Source organism: Coregonus lavaretus (assembly GCF_964263955.1).
Source record: "Coregonus lavaretus genome assembly, contig: HAP1_SCAFFOLD_1397, whole genome shotgun sequence".
NCBI classification, from domain to species: Eukaryota; Metazoa; Chordata; class Actinopteri; order Salmoniformes; family Salmonidae; genus Coregonus; species Coregonus lavaretus.
The window spans coordinates 96,166-119,558 of NW_028164328.1; the positions used below are offsets into that span (position 1 = coordinate 96,166).

The 23,393-nt window shown below is 42.6% G+C and overlaps 1 protein-coding gene across 1 annotated transcript in view; it reads left to right on the plus strand.

Moving 5' to 3' along the window:
- Positions 1-23,393, plus strand: part of LOC311117146 (protein-tyrosine kinase 2-beta-like) — a 65,859-nt gene that overhangs the window by 35,854 nt on the left and 6,612 nt on the right. The window contains exons 10-23 of the mRNA XM_084192129.1: positions 4,742-4,843; positions 5,262-5,382; positions 5,548-5,587; positions 5,857-5,894; positions 6,093-6,134; positions 8,043-8,140; positions 8,512-8,593; positions 13,731-13,831; positions 14,794-14,909; positions 17,314-17,414; positions 17,701-17,790; positions 20,799-21,003; positions 21,131-21,239; positions 23,034-23,216. Of these exons, the coding sequence (XP_084048255.1) occupies positions 4,742-4,843; positions 5,262-5,382; positions 5,548-5,587; positions 5,857-5,894; positions 6,093-6,134; positions 8,043-8,140; positions 8,512-8,593; positions 13,731-13,831; positions 14,794-14,909; positions 17,314-17,414; positions 17,701-17,790; positions 20,799-21,003; positions 21,131-21,239; positions 23,034-23,216 (1,428 nt within the window). The remainder of the gene's footprint in view (positions 1-4,741; positions 4,844-5,261; positions 5,383-5,547; positions 5,588-5,856; positions 5,895-6,092; positions 6,135-8,042; positions 8,141-8,511; positions 8,594-13,730; positions 13,832-14,793; positions 14,910-17,313; positions 17,415-17,700; positions 17,791-20,798; positions 21,004-21,130; positions 21,240-23,033; positions 23,217-23,393) is intronic.

Here is a 23,393-nt window from a genome sequence, read left to right on the forward strand (position 1 = left end):
CCCGATTGCTCAGTCTGGCCGGGCGGCCAGCTCTAGGAAGCGTCTTAGTGGTTCCAAACGTCTTCCATTTAAGAATGATGGAGGCCACTGTGTTCTTTGGGACCTTCAATGCTGCAGACATTTTTTGGTACCCTTCCCCAGATCTGTGCCTCGACACAATCCTGTCTCGGAGCTCTACGGACTATTCCTTCGACCTCATGGCTTGGTTTCTGTTCTGACATGCGCTGTCAACTGTGGGACCTTATATAGACAGGTGTGTGCCTTTCCAAATCATGTCCAATCAATTGAGTCTCATAGCAAAGGATCTGATTACTAATGTAAATAAGGTATTTCAGTTTTTTATTTTTAATACATGTTCTAAAAACCTGTTTTCGCTTTGTCATTGCGGGGTATTGTGTGTAGATTGCTAAGGATTTTAAAAAAAAATCCATTTTAGAATAAGGCTGTAACGTAACAAAATGTGGAAGAAGTTAAGGGGTCTGAATTCTTTCCGAAGGCACTGTATATGTTGCCATTTGGTCATTTTCATTGCATTGTCATGCATGCTTTCTGACCGCGATTGTTGTTCCTCTCCCATCACAAGATAAACAGGTTGGGTGCTGAATCCTCCTATATAATCCTCCTATATCACCTCCCTATATCACCCCCCTATACAATCCTTCTATATCACCCCCCTATATAATCCCCCTATATAATCCTCCTATATAATCCCCCTATATAATCCCCCTATATAATCCTCCTATATTTCCCCCTATATAATCCCCCTATATAATCATTTTATATAATCCCCCTATATAATCCTCCTATATAATCCTCCTATATCACCTCCCTATATCACCCCCCCCTATATAATCCTCCTATATAATCCCCCTATATAATCCTCCTATATCACCCCCCTATATAATCCTCCTATATCACCCCCTATATAATCCTCCTATATCACCCCCCTATATAATCCCCCTATATAATCTTCCTATATCTCCTGCTATATCACCCCCTATATAATCCTCCTATATCACCCCCCTATATAATCCTCCTATATCACCCCCCTATATAATCCCCCTATATAATCCCCCTATATAATCTTCCTATATCACCCCCTATATAATGCTCCTATATCACCCCCCCCCTATATAATCCTCCTATATAATCCTCCTATATAATCCTCTAGAATCCTCCTCTATAATCCTCTATAATCCTCCTATATAATCCTCCTATATAATCATCTAGAATCCTCCTCTAGAATCCTCTAGAATCATCCTATATAATCCTCCTATATAATCCTCTAGAATCCTCCTCTATTATCCTCTAGAATCCGCCTCTATAATCCTATATAATCCTCCTATATAATCCTCTAGAATCCTCCTCTAGAATCCTCCTATATAATCCTCCTATATAATCCTCTAGAATCCTCCTCTATAATCCTCTAGAATCCTCCTATATAATCCTCCTCTATAATCCTCTAGAATCCTCCTCTATAATCCTCTATAATCCTCCTATATAATCCTCCTATATAATCCTCCTATATAATCCTCCTATATAATCCTATAGAATCATCCTACATAATCCTCCTATATAATCCCCTAGAATCCTCCGCTATAATCCTATAGAATCCTCCTATATAATCCTCTATAATCCTCCTCTATAATCCTCCTCTATAATCCTCTATAATCCTCCTATATAATCCTCCTATATAATCCTCCTATATAATCCTATAGAATCCTCCTACATAATCCTCCTATATAATCCTCTAGAATCCTCCGCTATAATCCTCTAGAATCCTCCTCTATAATCCTCTATAATCCTCCTCTATAATCCTCCTATATAATCCTCTAGAATCCTCCTCTAGAATCCTCTAGAATCCTCCTCTAGAATCCTCTATAATCCTCCTATATAATCCTCTAGAATCCTCCTAAATAATCCTCCTATAGAATCCTCCTATATAATCCTCTATAATCCTCCTCTATAATCCTCCTATATAATCCTCTAGAATCCTCCTTTAGAATCCTCCACTATATACCTCTATAATCCTCCTATATAATCCTCTAGAATCCTCCTCTATAATCCTCTAGAATCCTCCTTAATAATAATCCTCTAGAATCCTCCTCTAGAATCCTCCTCTATAATCCTCTAGAATCCTCCTATATAATCCTCTAGAATCCTCCTATATAATCCTATAGAATCCTCCTATATAATCCTCCTCTATAATCCTCCTATATAATCCTCTATAATCCTCCTCTATAATCCTCCTATATAATCCTCTAGAATCCTCCTATATAATCCGCTAGAATCCTCCTCTAGAATCCTCCTATATAATCCTCTAGAATCCTCCTCTATATAATCCTCTAGAATCCTCCTCTATAATCCTCTAGAATCCTCCTCTATAATCCACTAGAATCCTCCTCTATAATCCTCTATAATCCTCTATAATCCTCCTATATAATCCTATATAATCCTCTAGAATCCTCCTATATAATCCTCCTATATAATCCTCTAGAATCCTCCTCTATAATCCTCCTATATAATCCTCTATAATCCTCTATAATCCTCCTCTATAATCCTCCTATATAATCCTCTAGAATCCTCCTATATAATCTGCTAGAATCCTCCTATATAATCCTCTAGAATCCTCCTCTATATAATCCTCTAGAATCCTCCTCTATAATCCTCCTCTATAATCCTCTAGAATCCTCCTCTATAATCCTCCTACAGTGGGGAAAAAAGTATTTAGTCAGCCACCAATTGTGCAAGTTCTCCCACTTAAAAAGATGAGAAAGGCCTGTAATTTTCATCATAGGTACACGTCAACTATGACAGACAAAATGAGAAAAAAATTCCAGAAAATCACATTGTAGGATTTGTTATGAATTTATTTGCAAATTATGGTGAAAAATAAGTATTTGGTCAATAACAAAAGTTTCTCAATACTTTGTTATATACCCTTTGTTGGCAATGACACAGGTCAAACGTTTTCTGTAAGTCTTCACAAGGTTTTCACACACTGTTGCTGGTATTTTGGCCCATTCCTCCATGCAGATCTCCTCTAGAGCAGTGATGTTTTGGGGCTGTCGCTGGGCAACACGGACTTTCAACTCCCTCCAAAGATTTTCTATGGGGTTGAGATCTGGAGACTGGCTATGCCACTCCAGGACCTTGAAATGCTTCTTACGAAGCCACTCCTTCGTTGCCCGGGCGGTGTGTTTGGGATCATTGTCATGCTGAAAGACCCAGCCACGTTTCATCTTCAATGCCCTTGCTGATGGAAGGAGGTTTTCACTCAAAATCTCACGATACATGGCCCCATTCATTCTTTCCTTTACACGGATCAGTCGTCCTGGTCCCTTTGCAGAAAAACAGCCCCAAAGCATGATGTTTCCACCCCCAAGCTTCACAGTAGGTATGGTGTTCTTTGGATGCAACTCAGCATTCTTTGTCCTCCAAACACGACGAGTTGAGTTTTTACCAAAAAGTTCTATTTTGGTTTCATCTGACCATATGACATTCTCCCAATCCTCTTCTGGATCATCCAAATGCACTCTAGCAAACTTCAGACGGGCCTGGACATGTACTGGCTTAAGCAGGGGGACACGTCTGGCACTGCAGTATTTGAGTCCCTGGCGGCGTAGTGTGTTACTGATGGTAGGCTTTGTTACTTTGGTCCCAGCTCTCTGCATGTCATTCACTAGGTCCCCCCGTGTGGTTCTGGGATTTTTGCTCACCGTTCTTGTGATCATTTTGACCCCACGGAGTGATATCTTGCGTGGAGCCCCAGATCGAGGGAGATTATCAGTGGTCTTGTATGTCTTCCATTTCCTAATAATTGCTCCCTCAGTTGATTTCTTCAAACCAAGCTGCTTACCTATTGCATATTCAGTCTTCCCAGCCTGGTGCAGGTCTACAATTTTGTTTCTGGTGTCCTTTGACAGCTCTTTGGTCTTGGCCATAGTGGAGTTTGGAGTGTGATTGTTTGAGGTTGTGGACAGGTGTCTTTTATACTGATAACAAGTTCAAACAGGTGCCATTAATACAGGTAACGAGTGGAGGACAGAGGAGCCCCTTAAAGAAGAAATTACAGGTCTGTGAGAGCCAGAAATCTTGTTTGTTTGTAGGTGACCAAATACTTATTTTCCACCATAATTTGCAAATAAATTCATTAAAAATCCTACAATGTGATTTTCTGGAAAAAAAATGCTCAATTTGTCTGTCATAGTTGACGTGTACCTATGATGAAAATTACAGGCCTCTCATCTTTTTAAGTGGGAGAACTTGCACAATCGGTGGCTGACTAAATACTTCCCCCCCCCCACTGTATGTATGTATGTATGTATGTGTGTATATATATATATATATATATATATATATATATACACACACACACACCAACACACACACAATAAAGATCTTATGATGTCATAGCCTAAATGTTAGCAGGGTAATTTCAGACTACACATTTAAAGCTTTCTACAAAAAAACAAGAAATGGAACATTCCTCATTGAGGCCTGCTGCAAGGGTGTCTCTCTTTGGAGTAGTAATGTATCCCCATCTCTTCCTCATCCCCAGCCGGTGTGGGCTCCGGGGTGAAGTTTCCCCTAGGGTACCCCTCCCACAAATCCTTACCCTAACCATTTAGTGGGGGGAAAATGCTCAACTGACCCAAGACCGGCGTCTACTGGGCAACTTCACCCTACACCAAAGGCTTTTAAGTGTATCGGCTAATTGTTTTATCTCTTACCCCCGTAGCCTGTGTGTCTAGCAAACTTCAAACAGATCAAGAGCATCAAGTGTTTATCTCAGAGTGACGACAAAGCCCTCCTCAACCTGGACATAGACGGAGCCAGACAGGTACGCATTAAAATAGATCTAGAACAACTTTATTAGCACTGCTTAAATCGGGAACACAGTGAGGCCTGGACACACATTAGGGAGAGAGGGGTGCTGATCTGGGATCAGTTATGCCTTTAGATCAATAATGAATCCAGTTATTTGGACAGGCGGAAACCGATCTCAGATCAGCACTCCTACTCTGAGACACTTTGTGAATTCGGGCCCTGAATCCTAACTTGAGATCTGTGTGTGTGTGTATTTTTTATTTTTTATCATGCAACATTTTTGTTGACGTGTTCGTTGAGTTAAATGCCTGCATCTTAAGTAAATATTTCGCCCTGAAAGCCTATGACCCCTATGACATTATAATGTTATAAAGTGATTGTAATTGTCAGTAATTGTCAGTAATGTGAATCGTTTGTATCTTCTTGGTCAGCCTCTGTCTATCAACGTGACTAAGTTTGCGATGGCAGAGAACATGGTGGACCTTATTGACGGTTACTGTCGCTTGGAGCACGCCACTGACAAGTCGTTCATCGTCATCAGACCAAATAAAGGTAAGGGGGATCAGGAAGTCCGCCCTGTGTATATAATGGTAAGGGGAAACACAGAAGGGGATACACTGAAAGAGTGCATCACAGTGGTCTAACTTGATTACCTCATCTCTCGTAAGTCTATTGAACCAATGTGAAGTAACACCATGTTTCTGCCATGACCCATAGACGCCAATCTACGAAGTTCCCTTCCAGACCTACCCACAAAGTGAGTGGATTGAACAAGGCTTAATATTTGGGCTTTTGTGTCATTCCTATAACAAGTCACTATGCTGAAACTGAACTGTACATATTCAAGAGTACTTGTTGGAACATTGGATATAAGATCAAGTGAAAAGTGATGCTGTCAGATAGATTTTTCCAAAGAGACAGGTAGTGTTATTGTAACAGTGTGCCTGGTGCATTGAGGAACTATAAACCCAGGGTTTGATGATCCTCTCCTCTCCTCCTCTGGCTGTCTCTCCTCCCACTCTGTAGTCAAACGGTAAACACAGACAGCATCAGAAATAGCATGGGTGAGTTATTATCTACCAAGACTGCTTTCATCTTTTGTTTGACAAATATCATGGTTAATTTCTCATTATTAATCATTGTTCAAATCAGTGCAGTGGCTGTGTTGAATTATTTGAAACTAGTACTGTAGGGGGGGGGGGCTATGTTGACCCATCTGTTTTGACCACAAAACTGATATCATCAAATATCCAATCGTTCAGGATCTGAAATCTACGCTGAGATTGATGAACGACCGAGGTCTGGTAAGTAGAAGTTCTCCTTTATCAAACTGGAAGACATTTTATAGTTGTTGATATGAGGAGATTGATGTAGACTTTTCATATCAAATCGTATTGGTCACATACACATATTTAGCAGATGTTATTGCGGGTCTAGCAAAATGCTTGTGTTCCTAGCTCCAACAGTGCAGTAGTATCTGATAGTTCGCAACAATACAGACAAATCTAAAAGTAAAAGAATGGAATTAATAAATATATAAATATTAGGATGAGCAATGTCAGAATGGCATTGACTAAATACAGTAAAACACAGTAATCAAATAAAATCTAATGTTATTGGTCACATACAAATATTTAGCAGATGTTATTGCAGGTGTAGTGAAATGCTTGTGTTTCTAGCTCCGACAGTGCAGTAATATCTAACAAGTAATATCTAACAATTTCACAACATATACCCAATACACACAAATCTAAGTAAGGAATTAATTAAGAATATATACATATATGGACAAGCAATGACAGAGCAGCATAGACTAAGATACAGTAGAATAGTATAGAATACAGCATATACATATGAGATGAGTAATACAAGATATGTAAACATTATTAAAGTGACCAGTGATTCCATGTCTATGTACATAGGGCAGCAGCCTCTAAGGTGCAGAGTTGAGTAACCGGGTGGTAGCCGGCTAGTGATGTCTATTTAAAAGTCTGCTGGCCTTGAGATAGAAGCTGTTTTTAAGTCTCAGGTCCCAGCTTTTATGTACCTCTACTGACCTCGCCTTCTGAATGATAGCTGGGTGAACAAGCAGTGGCTTGGGTGGTTGATGTCCTTGATCATCTTTTTGGACTTCCTGTGACATTGGGTGCTGTAGTCTGCTGGCCTGGAGGGCAGGCAGTGTGGCCCTGGTGATGCCTTGGGCAGGCCGCACCACCCTCTTGAGAGCCCTGCGGTTGCGGGCGGTGCAGTTTCCGTACCAGGTCGTGAGACAGCCCGACAGGATGCTTTCAATTGTGCATCTGTAAAAGTTTGTGAGGGGCCAAGCCAAACTTCTTCAGCCTCCTGAGGTTGAAGAGGTGGTGTTGCACCTTCTTCACCACACTGTCTGCTTGGGTGGACCATTTCAGATGATCAGTGATGTGTACGCCAAGGAACTTGAAGCTTTCCACCTTCTCCACTGCGGTCCCGTCGATGTGGATAGGGGCTTGCTCCCTCTGCTGTTTCCTGAAGTCCACGATCAGCTCCTTTGTTTTGTTGACGTTGAGGAAGAGGTTATTTTCCTGGCACCACTCCGCCAGGGCCATCACCACCTCCCTGTTGGCTGTCTCGTCATTGTTGGTGATCAGGCCTACCACTGTTCTGTCGTCTGCAAACTTGATGATTGAGTTGGAGGCGTGCGTGACCACGCAGTCATGGGTGAACAGGGAGTACAGGATGGGGCTGAGCACGCACCCTTGTGGGACCCCTGTGTTGAGGATCAGCGTAGTGGAGGTGTTGTTTGCTACCTTCACCACCTGGGGGCGGCCCGTCAGGAAGTCCAGGACCCAGTTGCACAGGACGCGGTTCAGACCCAGGGCCCCGAGCTTAATGATGAGCTTGGAGGGCACTATGGTGTTGAACGCTGAATAGACCTTAGCACGGGTACTTCATGTTTGAGTTTCTGCCTATAGGAAGGGAGGAGCCAGGATGGAGTCGTGATCTGATTTGTCGAAGGGAGGGCATGGGAGGGCGTTGTAGCAATGGTCGAGAGTTTTTGATGCGCATGTACTACAGGCAATGTGTTGATAGAACTTCGGTAGTGTTTTCCTCAAATTTGCCTTCTGTGTTCTATGTTCTATGATCTACTGTATGTTCTATGTTCTATGATCTACTGTATGTTCTATGTTCTATGATCTACTGTATGTTCTAAGTTGTTGTATACTTGGTTTCAGTGGTGAAGTATGGAATCGACAGAGAAGACATTGTTCTGGGCCGGATACTTGGCGAGGGTTTTTTCGGGGAGGTCTATGAAGGAATGTACAAGAAATCGGCAAGTCTATCTCCCGACACCCTACTCACACAGTCAATTCTAACACCTCAAATGTGCCTAACTAAACACAATATTGATCTCACTGTTTGTGTGTGTGTGTGTGTGACTGGTCTCTGTGTGTGTGTGTGTGTGTGTGTGTGTGTGTGTGTGTGTGACTGGTCTCTGTGTGTGTGTGTGTGTGTGTGTGTGTGTGTGTGTGTGTGTGTGTGTGACTGGTCTCTGTGTGTGTGTGTTTGTGTGTGTTTGTGTGTGTGACTGGTCTCTGTTTGTGTGTGTGTGTTTGTGTGTGTGTGTGTGACTGGTCTCTGTGTGTGTGTGTGTGTGTGTGTGTGTGTGTGTGTGTGTGACTGGTCTCTGTGTTTGTGAACCAGAATGGGAAGAGACTAAGCGTGGCGGTGAAGACATGTAAAGACTGTTCACCTGACGTCATGGAGAAGTTCATGAGTGAAGCAGGTACAGAGCAAATACTGATCACACTTCACCAACTCACTGGCCTTGTGGTTAGTGTCCACCCTGAGATTGAAAAGTTGGGATCCCCCAGCCAAGTCATACCCAAAGACCTGTATTTTAATCAGCTGTGTAGTGCTAGGGCAAAAAACAAAACGTGTGGGCGGGTATAGTATATCCACTTATTTTTTCAGTGGGCATTGCGTAAACTCACTTCTTAATCTCAACGATGCGTATCAAAGTAGTGTAGTGGAGGTATACACTGTATCAATTAAAAAGGCTGATGGAACAGATCAGACTGTTTAGCTTTAGAATGTTGATGAACTATTATATCTATATATTATATTAACTATATATCTATTATATCTTCACATTTTAGAAGCAGCATTGTGTGCATGGCGGTAGGCCTACGTGCGATTTGCGTAAAACGGGTAAAACACTGTTCTAAAATGCGCACCGCACATGCGAGTGGTTTCTCTTTAGGAAGAGGGGAGATCTAAAGATGCAATATGCTAATATGACTAGGATAATCCCTGCCTGTGCCATTAAACCCCTACAACTCATCCAGAACGCTGCAGCCCGTCTGGTGTTCAACCTTCCCAAGTTCTCTCACGTCACCCCGCTCCTCCGCACACTCCACTGGCTTCCAGTTGAAGCTCGCATCTGCTACAAGACCATGGCGCTTGCCTACGGAGCTGTGAGGGGAACGGCACCTCCTTACCTTCAGGCTCTGATCAGTCCCTACACCCAAACGAGGGCATTGCGTTCTTCCACCTCTGGCCTTCTGGTCCCCCTACCTTTGTGGAAGAACAGTTCCCGCTCAGCCCAGTCAAAACTGTTCGCTGCTCTGGCACCCCAATGGTGGAACAAGCTCCCTCACAACGCCAGGACAGCGGAGTCACTGACCACCTTCCGGAGACACTTGAAACCCTACCTCTTTAAGGAATACCTGGGATAGTATAAAAGTAATCCTTCTATCCCCCCCCCCCCACCCCCCCCCCAAAAAAAAAATAATAAGAAGAAGAAGAAGCATTACAAAAAAAAAAAAACATAAAAATGTAAAAACAACAAAAATTAAAAAACAACAACTATATATACAAAACAAAGAAAATTAAAAACATACTCTAAATAAAAAATTAAAAAATTTGAAAGAAATTTCACAAAAATAAAAACAATCTAAAAATATTTCTAAAACTAAAGAAAATATATATATAAAAAAAAAATAACAAAAAAACACACAAAAAATAATTATAATAATAATTGTAAAGTGGTTGTCCCACTGGCTATCATAAGGTGAATGCACCAATTTGTAAGTCGCTCTGGATAAGAGCGTCTGCTAAATGACGTAAATGTAAATGTAGTAATGCCTTTGGCTGCTAGACATTGAAAAAAGTTGAAAGAAAACCAAAACAACAGGAGAACGCATATGAGGAAGTCTTTATAAAATAATTGCCTCCATTTTTCTATGGTGGGATTTTGGCTATAGGCTACTTTGAAGCAAGGTAAGACATGCCTCATTATATGAAGTAAAACGTCCAGGTTTCAAACAATTAACGGACAAATATAGTGATGCTAATGATATACCTAACCGTCTTCTGGTATGGATGGAAAGGCTTTCCCAAAAACCTTCTCTATTAAACGTTAACTAGCTACAAAGTAGCCTATGCCTACCTGAAAGAATGATATCATGATTATTATTTATTTGCATAAATCCATTGGAAAACGCCATCCCATGTGCTAGGTGCCTGCCACTTGAATTAAAGGGTAACTACACAAAAAAAATCACAATTTCAAAAAAGATTCGCAGACCTCAAAAGTGGTCTCCTGATGTGGTTTATATCTAAGTAACATAATTTTAAAAATCCCCATGAAAATCATCAGTTTAAGAATTTTTTTGCATGGGCTGCGTCTCAATCCACCGCATCCGCCTGTGTCACCCTTCCTCATCTGTGGTGGAAGGTGGCCGAGCTACAGCAGTGTTTTGTCAGACCAGGAGACATTTTTATTTTTTATTTTTATTTAACTAGGCAAGTCAGTTAAGAACACATTAAGAACAAATTCTTATTTACAATAACGGCCTACACCGGCCAACGCTGGGCCAATTGTGCGCCGCCCTATGGGACTCCCAATCACAGCCGGTTGTGATACAGCCTGGAATCGAACCAGGGTGTCTGTAGTGACGCCTCAAGCACTGAGATGCAGTGCCTTAGACCACTGCGCCACTCGGGAGCCCAAAAAATCTTCTCACGACATCACGAAAATCTGCTCCGGGAAAACGTTTGGCCTACAAACTACTATGGAAAGATGAGACTCTCACGAACACGATGGTGAAAGTGTCAAATCAAATCAAATCAAATTTTATTGGTCACATGCGCCGAATACAACAGGTGCAGACATTACAGTGAAATGCTTACTTACAGCCCTTAACCAACAGTGCATTTAGCGGGACTAGCGGGACTAGTCCGAAGGTAACCCATACAAATAAATGGAAGTATGGTAGTTTTGTGCCAACAAAAATAAGGGGTTAAATATGTGTCCAAAAAAACAAAAATATTTCCTGAGCTTTCTTATGTCTCCTAGATACAGGACAGACACTTCAAAACCTTATTCCTCATGATTTACTTTTTTTATTGTCTTTTTTTGTTATTCAATGTGATTCTATAAGCTGTGGTAGTAAAGGCCAAATTCAAAATTGTATCAAATAATTTTTTTATACTATGGGAATATGGGAAATGTAAAAAGGCAAAATTAGAGTGTACCCACTTCTCCAGGCACCACTACACCACTGGTTGGCACTCAGCATTAAGGAGAGATTGGGGGTAAGGCCCTGCAATACACTAGTGTCCTGTCCAGGGGGTTGTCCCGTGTAGCTCAGTTGGTAGAGCATGGCGTTTGCAACGCCAGGGTTGTGGGTTCGTTTCCCCACGGGGGACCAGTATGGAAAAAACTAAAAACATGCAGTATGCACTCACGATCTGTAAGTCGCTCTGGATAAGAGTGTCTGCTAAATGACTAAAATGTAAATGTAAAATGTTGTAGGCTACATCAAGCTGTCTCACTACAGCGATACACTAGTGTCCTGTCCAGGGGGTTGTAGGAGACATCAAGCTGTCTCACTACAGCGATAGACTAGTGTCCTGTCCAGGGGGTTGTAGGAGACATCAAGCTGTCTCACTACAGCGATAGACTAGTGTCCTGTCCAGTGGGTTGTAGGAGACATCAAGCTGTCTCACTACAGCGATAGACTAGTGTCCTGTCCAGGGGGTTGTAGGAGACATCAAGCTGTCTCACTACAGCGATAGACTAGTGTCCTGTCCAGGGGGTAGGCTCCGTCCTGGCTCACACAAGGCAACGCTACTTACTTTTTTTTGTACACTTCATGATCACTTGAATAAGCATCAACAGACCTGATCTGTAGAGACAATACATAAGGAATAAACGCCTCCATTCTGTACATTACCTTGGAAATAATGGACAATGCACCTATTTTCATTTTTATAAGATTATTCATATTTTGGTTGCTATAGATATAGTTATGGACCCATTTGTTTGTTCTGTATGTTCCATAGCCATGCGCTCTGGCAATGTTCTTGTCCCTTGCTTGTTAGGTGGCCAACTAGCTATGGCTAACACCGTCACGACCTCTGCAGCCAGAATAACAGCAAAGTAGCTGCATTTGCGTTTGTTTAAGATGTTTTTCTATTGACATTCATTTGGATACATCCATAACAATGAGCTGATAATGCCCGATTTTTGCCTGGCATAGCTAGAAAAGTTGTCCTTCTCGTCAGGACACTCGACACTGTTCATTACGAAGAGATCGCATTGCATATCAAACACTAGACTAGAAGCTAGCTAAACAGTTTGTTGCTAGCAAACCTGCCAATATGACAAGCGAATTTCAAAAATACCAGTTGCTGAAAACAGCCGGTCAAACTAGAAACATGTGGGAGGATTTGACAGCATAGCATCATGACTGCAACATGGAAAGGACAGGAGAAATTCATGTTCATCACTCACCACCTCAGGTCATTCATGTTCATCACTCACCACCTCAGGTCATTCATGTTCATCACTCACCACCTCAGGTCATTCATGTTCATCACTCACCACCTCAGGTCATTCATGTTCATCACTCACCACCTCAGGTCATTCATGTTCATCACTCACCACCTCAGGTCATTCATGTTCATCACTCACCACCTCAGGTCATTCATGTTCATCACTCACCACCTCAGGTCATTCATGTTCATCACTCACCACCTCAGGTCATTCATGTTCATCACTCACCACCTCAGGTCATTCATGTTCATCACTCACCACCTCAGGTCATTCATGTTCATCACTCACCACCTCAGGTCATTCATGTTCATCACTCACCACCTCAGGTCATTCATGTTCATCACTCACCACCTCAGGTCATTCATGTTCATCACTCACCACCTCAGGTCATTCATGTTCATCACTCACCACCTCAGGTCATCAGATGCTCCCCCCAAAAAAATGTCTCTGTAAAAACAAGTCAATGCTAGCTTTTCCTTTGTTGGACCTGCGTTTACAATGTATCCAATTTCAGTTTTTTTGGGGTTGTTGGTTTAGCTTTCTGTTACTTTGCAGCAAGTACAGTCTGCATGTGTAGGCGCATATTGCGTCATGATTACAAGGTGTCCCGATATCTTTTCCAACTGTCCAGTTATCTGGTTTTAATGTACATTCTAGAGTGCCCTTCTAGCCAATCAGAAACAATGACGCTGTGGGATAAATACTATTAATAAGAAAGTATGTATCCCCAGTGGCGCAACTTTGGTTTTAAGGCGGAAGACATTTATTATTATTATTATTATTATTATTATTATTATTATTATTTTAATCCAGTCGGATAAACACTCCAAACAGGCTACCCGACCGCTTGGAAGCGTCTGCATGGTCCTAAAGCACACCCGAGCCTTGCTTGTTATCACATTCCAATGATAAAACTGGGGGTGACAAAAATGCAATTTCAGAATGTTGGGGGGGGGGGGGGACATGTCCACTGTCCCCGTCCCCAGTGAAAGTTGCGCCCCTGTGTATCCCTCTCTTGATGTAGCCTTCACACGAAAATATAAGGAAAAAGTTGAATTGTTAAACCTGTCCCATTCTCCAGTGATCATGAAGAACCTGAACCACCCCCACATCGTCAGTCTGATCGGCGTCATAGAGGAAGACCCAGTGTGGATCGTCATGGAACTCTACCAGTATGGAGAGGTGAGAACCACAGCCACGCTATGTTGTTAGCCATAATGCTATGTTGTTAGCCATAATGCTATGTTGTTAGCCATGACGCTATGTTGTTAGCCGTGACGCTATGTTGTTAGCCGTGACGCTATGTTGTTAGCCGTGACGCTATGTTGTTAGCCGTGACGCTATGTTGTTAGCCGTGACGCTATGTTGTTAGCCGTGACGCTATGTTGTTAGCCGTGACGCTATGTTGTTAGCCGTGACGCTATGTTGTTAGCCGTGACGCTATGTTGTTAGCCATGACGCTACGTTGTTAGCCATGACGCTACGTTGTTAGCCATGACGCTACGTTGTTAGCCATGACGCTATGTTGTTAGCCATAACGCTATGTTGTTAGCCATAATGCTATGTTGTTAGCCATGACACTATGGGTGCGTTTACTACTCCGATTTCAGAGCACTCTTGTCTGAGTGTGCCAGAGCGCAGAATAACTGCTCAACACCCGTTGAATATGGCCGGTGTCAGTGCTCTCTGGCACTCCAGTGTGAATTTATGAACGCACCCTATTTTATTAGACATGATGCTATGTTGTTAGCCGTAATGCTATGTTGTTAGCCATGACGCTATGTTTTTAGCCATGACGCTATGTTGTTAGCGATGACGCTATGTTGTTAGCCATGACGCTATGTTATTAGCCATGACGCTATGTTATTAGCCATGACGCTATGTTGTTAGCCATAATGCTGTGTTGATAGCTATAATTCTATGTTGTTAGCCATAATGTTATGTTGTTAGCCATGATGTGTGAATTGTCATGAAGACAACAGCAGCCATGATCTTATAAAAATGAACTTGGAAACTTGGATAGACTTGACTTATAGCACAATTTCTCCTGGCAGACCTGGGATTCAAACCAGTGACCCTACAGGTGCTTCTCTACCAGCTTGTCCTGTCTGCTGCCCTATCATTCTGTTCCATCTGTCTTCCAGCTGGGCAACTACCTAGTAGAGAACCAGCGCAAGCTGACCAACATAACGCTGGTCCTCTTCAGCCTGCAGATCTGTAAAGCTCTGGTCTACCTGGAGGGAATCAGCATGGTGCACAGGTAGGGAGAGGCTATACGGACACGCCTGGGGCCCCAAAATGGATGACTTATGTCACGCAGCGAGAGTTGAGTGGGGATAAACTGATTCAGTTCAGTCAGTCATCCCAGGTAGCTAGCATCATGCTTGTGGCTAGAAACTTCTACGAGAATTTGAAACTTGTCTGCCGAAGTTGGGAGTTGGGAGAATGTTCAGAATCATTCCCGTTTTTTAAATCGGAGTAATTGTTTATTAATAGTTTGCTGGCCTGATATTGGCTACACTATCTAGCTACTTCCTTCTCCTTACTGGCCTGATATTGGCTACACTATCTAACTACTTCCCACTCCTTACTGGCCTGATATCGGCTACACTATCTAACTACTTCCCACTCCTTACTGGCCTGATATTGGCTACACCATCTAACTACTTCCCTCTCCTTACTGGCCTGATATCGGCTACACTATCTAACTACTTCCCTCTCCAGCAGTGCTCATCATTAGTCTGCAAGCAGGAACGAAGGACACACTGTGCGCCGTGTTGTTCTGTTACCGGCTTGCAGCACAAACTCTCCCCATTGAGCAGCAGTAGACCGTATCACGGTGACATCCAGATGGCTACTACCAATATTACAAGTTATTTGTCGTGTAGGATGCTATCCTACTCTTAATATAAATCAAGTGGGATGGAACACATTGGCCACGTTAGCATCAGAGGGAAGTACCTTGATACAACGCCGTTGTACTGGTCGTTCACTCCGGCTTGTCGTTACGTTAATTTATTGGCATGTCACGGTGACATCCAGACGGTGACCGATACTACATGTTATTTCTCCCTCGCCCGTCAAAATAAACATAACTTTCTTTTAGTGAGTATTAACTAGCGCAGTGATGCTGCTGTTGTTGTCAGCTAGCCGGCATAAACTAGCTAGCCGGGAAGGGCTCATCACTGACGACTGACTGAACCGAATCCATTCATCTCTGCTCGACTCTCAGCTGCGTCATCCATTTGGGCACCAGGCGTGTCCGTATAGCTTTTCCCACACAGGTAGGGTGGCCATCTTTACACCCATATTCCGTGTTCCACTTCATCACGGGGCGGCAGGTAGCTTAGTGGTTAAGAGCGTTGTGCCAGTAACCGAAAGGTCGCTGGTTCTAATCCCCGAGCCGACTAGGTGAAAAATCTGTCGATGTGCCCTTGAGCAAGGCACTTAACCCTAATTGCTCCTGTAAGTCGCTCTGGATAAGAGTGTCTGCTAAATGACATAAAATAAAAATAAATAAAATAAAATCACACTCCTAGATATGTAATACATACACTGAGTATACAAAACATTTTAAACACCTTCCTAATATTGAGTTGCACCCCCCCCCCCCCCCCCTCCCCCTACAAGGTGTCGAAAACGTTCCACAGGGATGCTGGGCCCATGTTGACTCCAATGCTTCCCACAGTTGTGTCAAGTTAGCTGGATGTCCTTTGGGTGGTGGACCATTCTTGATAAACACAGGAAACTTGTGAGCGGGATGCGCCTGGCACCTACCCCCATACCCCGTTCAAAGGCACTTACTGTATATCTTTTGTCTTGCCCATTCACCATCTGAATGGCACACATACACAATCCCATGTCTCAAGGCTTATAAATCCTTCTTTTAACCTGTCTCCTCCCCTTCATCTACACTGATTTGAAGTGGATTTAACAAGTGACATCAATAAGGGATCATAGCTTCCACCTGGATTCAGCTGGTCAGTCGTATGTAATGGAAAGAACAGGTGTCCTTAATGTTTTGTCCACTCAGTGTAGATGTCCATGCTGCAAAGTACTATTGCTGCCCACTAACCCATGTTGTTGTTTACATTTATTTAACCTTTATTTAACAAGTCAATTAAGAACTAATTCTTAGTTACAATGACGGCCTACCAAGAGGCATAAGACCTCCTGCGGGGACGGGGGCTGGGATTTTTTTTTTTTTAATGTAGGACAAAACACACATCACGACAAGAGACACCACAACACTACATAAAGAGATACCTAAGACGACAACACAACATCGCAGCAACACAACATGACAACAGCATGGCAGCAACACAGCATGACGACAACACAACATGACAGCAACACATGACAACGACACGGAAGCAGCACAACATGGTAGCAACACAACATGGCAGCAACACAGCATGGTAGCAACACAACATGACAACAACACAACACAACACGACAACAACACATGACAACACAGCATGGCAGCAACACAACAACATGGCAGCAACACAACATGTTGTGTCCCAACAGAGACAAAGCACCTCTAAACACAGAGAACAGGGTTGTGTTCGTTAGAGCACACGGTAGCAAAACATCTTGCAACAGGACGACAAACACCTGTAGTACCTCCGTTTCAACTAACCCTGTTTATTGTCTCGGAACAGAGACATAGCGGTGAGGAACGTGCTGGTGGCCACAGCAGACTGTGTTAGGCTGGGAGACTTTGGCCTGTCCAGATACATCGAGGAAGAAGAGTATTACAAAGGTACGGGGAGAATCTCAATGTCAGTTCCTTGATTCCTCGCGTCCTCTCACCGCGCCTCATTAAAAAAATAAAAATAACCATTGGATGAGAAAGTCAGATGGGAGGGACTTCTGACCTTCTCATCCAATGGGTTTTGAGAAGGAGGTCGAAGAGGATGCAAGGAATCAAGGAAATGTAATTGAGATGCTCCCATGGAGTGGTTGGTGGTCTGTCTGTGTGCTCTTAAATACTGGCCTCACACTGGCTAAATACATATTACCACTGTCTTTCTGCATCACTTCCACAGCCTCAGTGAGCCGATTACCTATCAAATGGATGGCTCCAGAATCCATTAATTTCAGACGCTTCACAACGGCTAGTGATGTCTGGATGTTTGGTAAGTCTGTTGAAATGTTTTGGGGGATCCTTTGCTTTTGCAGTATTTCTGTGTGTGCCTGCGTTTCTCTCTCTCTCTCTCTCTCTCTCTCTCTCTCTCTCTCTTCTCTCTTCTCTCTTCTCTCTTCTCTCTTCTCTCTCTCTTCTCTCTCTCTCTCTCTCTTCTCTCTCTTTCACTGGTGGTCGCTGAGCCTGTATTTGGTCAGGATCTGTCTCTGTTTTGTATTTCTGACAGTAGAGATATTCTGACCATTTGTATTCTGTTTTGAGGGCCAAATAGAAATGTTGTTTATTCTGTGTTTTTGTTTCATTTTTCCAATTTGTCAAAAAATAGGTTTTCATTTCTGTAACAATTTCATTGATCTCCCTGTGTGTTTGGATAATAGGGTTGTTTAGTTTTTTTAACAGCTGACAGCTGACTCTTTTCAGCGTTCAGGTCTTGGGTTTCCAGTGCTTTGAATTGTAAGGATGTTTTGGGGCTTCATTTCAAATGGTGCCAAAGTGTTACTGTCCTTTTCTTTAAATTTACAATTAAAGTCAATCGTCCGAGTTCCGCTTTGCATGCATTATCTGGTACTTTCTTTTGGATATTTAAGATATTTCTGCAGAATTCTGTATGTAGATTTTCTATTGTTTTTTTTCCCCCAATACTTATAATCGTAATTACAGGTTGGTCCTTAAACCTCGCTTCCATATAGTGCAATTGGTAAAATTACACTACTGAATATTTTTCACCAGATTTGGATAGGAATATTTATTTTTGAGAATTGTCTTTCTATGGAGTAAAATGCTTTGCAGGCTTTTTCTTTTAAAGCATTCGCTGCCAGACCAAATCCACCGGAGGCACTGATTATTAGGCCCAGGTAGTTATACCATTGGACGTGTTCAACCAATGGTATTTCCTCATTTGAAGGAGTGTCTGCTGCTCTGATTCATGGCCTTTTTCTGGAGAATCAAGACTTTGGTTTTCTGAAAGTTGATGTTTATTGCCCAGTTGATGCTGTATTCCCAAAGAATGTTAAGTTGTTCCTGTAGTCTCTGTTGGTGACCGTAGGACAAGGTCCTCTGGGTAGAGCAGGAATCTGACCTCCTCATCTTGGTGACAGCAGGACAAGGTCCTCTGGGTAGAGCAGGAATCTGACCTCCTCATCTTGGTGACAGCAGGACAAGGTCCTCTGGGTAGAGCAGGAATCTGACCTCCTCATCTTGGTGACAGTAGGACAAGGTCCTCTGGGTAGAGCAGGAATCTGACCTCCTCATCTTTGAGGGTGAGTCCAGGGAATGCAGATCGGTCCAACAACACTGCTAGTTCATTGATGTAGACGTTGAACAGGGTTGGACTTAAACTGCACCCTTGTCTCACCCCTCGCCCCTTGTGCAAAAAAACTGTTATTTTATTGTTCAGTTTTAATACTACATGTGTTGTTCAAGTAAATACATTTTATGATGTCATATACTTTACCCCCAACGCCGCTTTGGAGGGTTTTGTAATATAATCCATTATGCCATACGGAATCAAAAGCATTCTTAAAATCAACAAAACATGCAAATACTTTTCCTCTGCTTTTCTGATGAACATGCTGGTTTATTAGTGTGTAATGTGTGTGTGGGGTCTGTTGTTCTGTGTTCGGGTAGGAAACCAATTCGTTTTTTTTCTGAGAGCGTATTGAGCGTTATGTTGTGTGAGGAAGGTCTGTATTCGGTCATTGAGAATACAGCAGAACAGTTTCCCCATGTTACTGGTGACACATATTCCCCTAATAGGTATTAGGGTCTAATTTGTCACCTTTTTATACAAGGGGGTTATGAGCCCCTCATTCCAAATATCAGGGAAGCAGCAACTCTCCAAAACCAGGTTGAATAGTTTTAATAAGGCATCCTGTAGCTCAAGAGTACTGTGTTTTAAGCATGTCATTATTGATGCTGTCAGGGCCACATGCCTTTCCTCCTCTTGGAGGCCATCATTGGACTGGGGCATTTGTTCAGTGTTCTGTCTTAACTTCTGTCTTGACTGTTCTATTGAAGCACGGCTCTCCTCCTGGAAATGCCTCGACTCTTCCATCAGCGTCTGGACAGTGTCACATTCTTGTTGTTTTCTCCCCCTGAATTCTGGGGGGTTGTGTCCACATACAATTGTCTCGTGGTGTTGTTTCCAGACATTTTAAGATGTTTGTTTGCTTTGCGCAGGGCTGCTTGCCAAGCATTTGGACGTTCAGTAAAAAGAGGAGATCCACCTTGATTTCTTTGTCTTTTTGTTGCATAAAGTCTGCTCTTAGGGTCTCTGGGCGCTCTTTTAAAACCTTTGCTTTATATGTTTTCCTCCCTGCTTCACTGGCAATACCTTCTGCATATTGGATTGCAAGGTTGCTGAGCTAGACGTTTATGAATGTAAACAAAGCCTACCTTTCTTGTTTTCTGTCTGAATAGTTTTCTCTTGCTTGTGTAAGTTTAGGTACTTGTTTTCCTGTGCTTTGTCCTGGTCTTTGTCCTTTTTTTATTGTCCTTTTTGTTATTTGTTAGCTAGGTTTTTTTTAGCTAACAGCATGTAGCCTGTAGCTAGAAACTGTCTTAGCAACTCTGTAGCAACATGTAAACAACTGTTAGCTTGTTAGCTATCCAGTTGCATTATCAGGCTTGTTAGCTATTCAGTTGAGTTAGCAGGATAAAAGTTGTTGTATTTTCTTCTTCTGATGTTATATTCTTAGTCCTTCTTCCTTTATCTTTCACTCACTTGTTTTTCTCAAATGTACTCTTCCTCTAACTAATTTAAAATATGAAATATAACACTAGATATTAGGAGCTCATCATTTTACCAGCTGCTCTTGGAACTTGAAGCTCTCTCTCTCTCTCTCTCTCTCTCTCTCTCTCTCTCTCTCTCTCTCTCTCTCTCTCTCTCTCTCTCTCTCTCTCTCTCTCTCTCTCTCTCTACCTCTCTGTCTCTCTCTGTCTCTCTCTCTGTCTCTCTCTCTGTCTCTCTCTGTCTCTCCTCTCCTCTCCTCTCCGCCATAGCGGTGTGTATGTGGGAGATCCTGAGCCATGGGCAGCAGCCTTTCTTCTGGTTGGAGAACCGTGACGTCATCAACCAGCTGGAGCAGGGCATCAGACTTCCCAAACCTGACAACTGCCCCCCTGCCCTCTACTCCCTCATGACCCGCTGCTGGTCCTACGACCCCCGCGACAGACCCTCCTTCACCGAGCTGGTCGTCAAGATCAGGTACTGACTGCCCTTTCCTGGCTTGGCTATGTTCTGAAATCTGAATGTGGTTAAAGGTGGGTAAGGTGCTCCATTAAACAATTCCACCAACAAATATCCTGCCAATATGTACTTTTTCTTTTCACAGTGACGTCCATCAGATGGAGAAGGAGCAGCAGGTAGAGAGAGAGAGGGACAGAAAACGCTCCACCAAGTTGTTCGACACAAAGTTGAACTTCAACGAGCCTCCTCCTAAGGTAGTATCCTATCTTCTTGATGAGACACACACATATACACACACACACATATACACACACACACACACACACACACCCACATACACATACACCCCCCCACACACACACCTTCAGCATTATTGTCTTTCTGTCATAGCGTTGTTAGAATTAGCATATACAGTACCAGTCAAAAGTTTGGACACACCTACTCATTCCAGTTTTTATTTTTATTTGTACTATTTTCTACATTGTAGAATAATAGTGAAGACATCAGAACAATGAAATAACACATATGGAATCATGTATTAACCAAAAAAAGTGTTAAACAAATCAAAATATATTTTATATTTGAGATTCTTCAAAGTAGCCACCCTTTGCCTTGATGACAGCTTTACACACTCTTGGCATTATCTCAACCAGCTTCACCTGGAATGCTTTTCCAACAGTATTGAAGGAGTTCCCACATATGCTGATCACTTGTTGGCTGCTTTTCCTTCACTCTGCCGTCCAACTCATCCCAAACCATCTCAATTGGGTTGAGGTTGGGTGATTGTGGAGGCCAGGTCATCTGATGCAGCACTCCATCACTCTCCTTGGTCAAATAGCCTTTACACAGTCTGGAGGTGTGTTTTGGGTCACTGTCCTGTTGAAAAACAAATGATAGTCCTACTAAGCGCAAACCAGATGGGATGGCGTATCGCTGCAGAATGCTGTGGTAGCCATGCTGGTTAAGTGTGCCTTGAATTCTAAATAAATCACAGACAGTGTCACCAGCAAAGCACCCCCACAACATAACACTTCCTCCTCCATGCTTTACGGTGGGAACCACACATGCAGAGATCATCCGTTCAGCCACACCGCGTCTCACAAAGACACGGCGGTTGGAACCAGAAATCTCCAATTTGGACTCATCAGACCAAAGGACAGATTTCCACCGGTCTAATGTCCATTGCTCGTGTTTCTTGGCCCAAGCAAGTCTCTTCTTATTGGTGTCCTTTAGTAGTGGTTTCTTTGCAGCAATTTGACCATGAAGGCCTGATTCACACAGTCTCCTCTGAACAGTTGATGTTGAGATTTGTCTGTTACTTGAACTCTGTGAAGCATTTATTTGGGCTGCAATCTGAGGTGCAGTTAACTCTAATGAACTTATCCTCTGCAGCAGAGGTAACTCTGGGTCTTCCATTCCTGTGGCGGTCCTCATGAGAGCCAGTTTCATCATAGCGCTTGGTGGTTTTTGGGACTGCACTTGAAGAAACATTTAAAGTTCTTGAACTTTTCCAGATTGACTGACCTTCATGTCTTAAAGTAATGATGGACTGTCATTTCTCTTTGCTTATTTGAGCTGTTCTTGCCATAATATGGACTTGGTCTTTTACCAAATAGGGCTATCTTCTGAATACCAGCCCTACCTTGTCACAAGACAACTGATTGGCTCAAACACATTAAGAAGGAAAGAAATTCCACAAATTAACTTTTAATAAGGCACACCTGTTAATTGAAATGCATTCCAGGTGACTACCTCATGAAGCTGGTTGAGAGAATGCCAAGCGTGTGCAAAGCTGTCAACAAGGCAAAGTGTGGCTACTTTGAAGAATCTCAAATATAAAATATATTTTGATTTGTTTAACACTTTTTTGGTTACTACATGATTCCATATGAGTTATTTCATAGTTTTGATGTCTTCACTATTATTCTACAATGTAGAAAATAGTAAAAAATAAAGGAAAACCCTGGAATGAGTAGGTGTGTCCAAACATTTGACTTGTACTGTAAGTTACTCAGCGCCCGTCATCGTTTCTGTCCCTGTGTCTCCAGCCCTCCAGGTTGAAACCTGGGGGTCGTTTTGGGAACGGTATTGGCCTGCACATTCAGCTGAATGAGGCCCTGTGTGCCAGCTCTCCAGACCTGGTCAGTCCCTGTGAATTCACCACCTCTGTAGACTCTAGGAGCAACGCCTTGATGGTGCCCACGGTGTCTCCACGACGATGCAGCATGGGGGTGAGACTCTAGTTATCTAGTTCTAGTCTACTTAATTCTAGACTCTAGTTATCTAGTTCTAGTCTACTTAATTCTAGACTCCAGTTATCTAGTTCTAGTCTACTTAATTCTAGACTCTAGTTATCTAGTTCTAGTCTACTTAATTCTAGACTCTAGTTATCTAGTTCTAGTCTACTT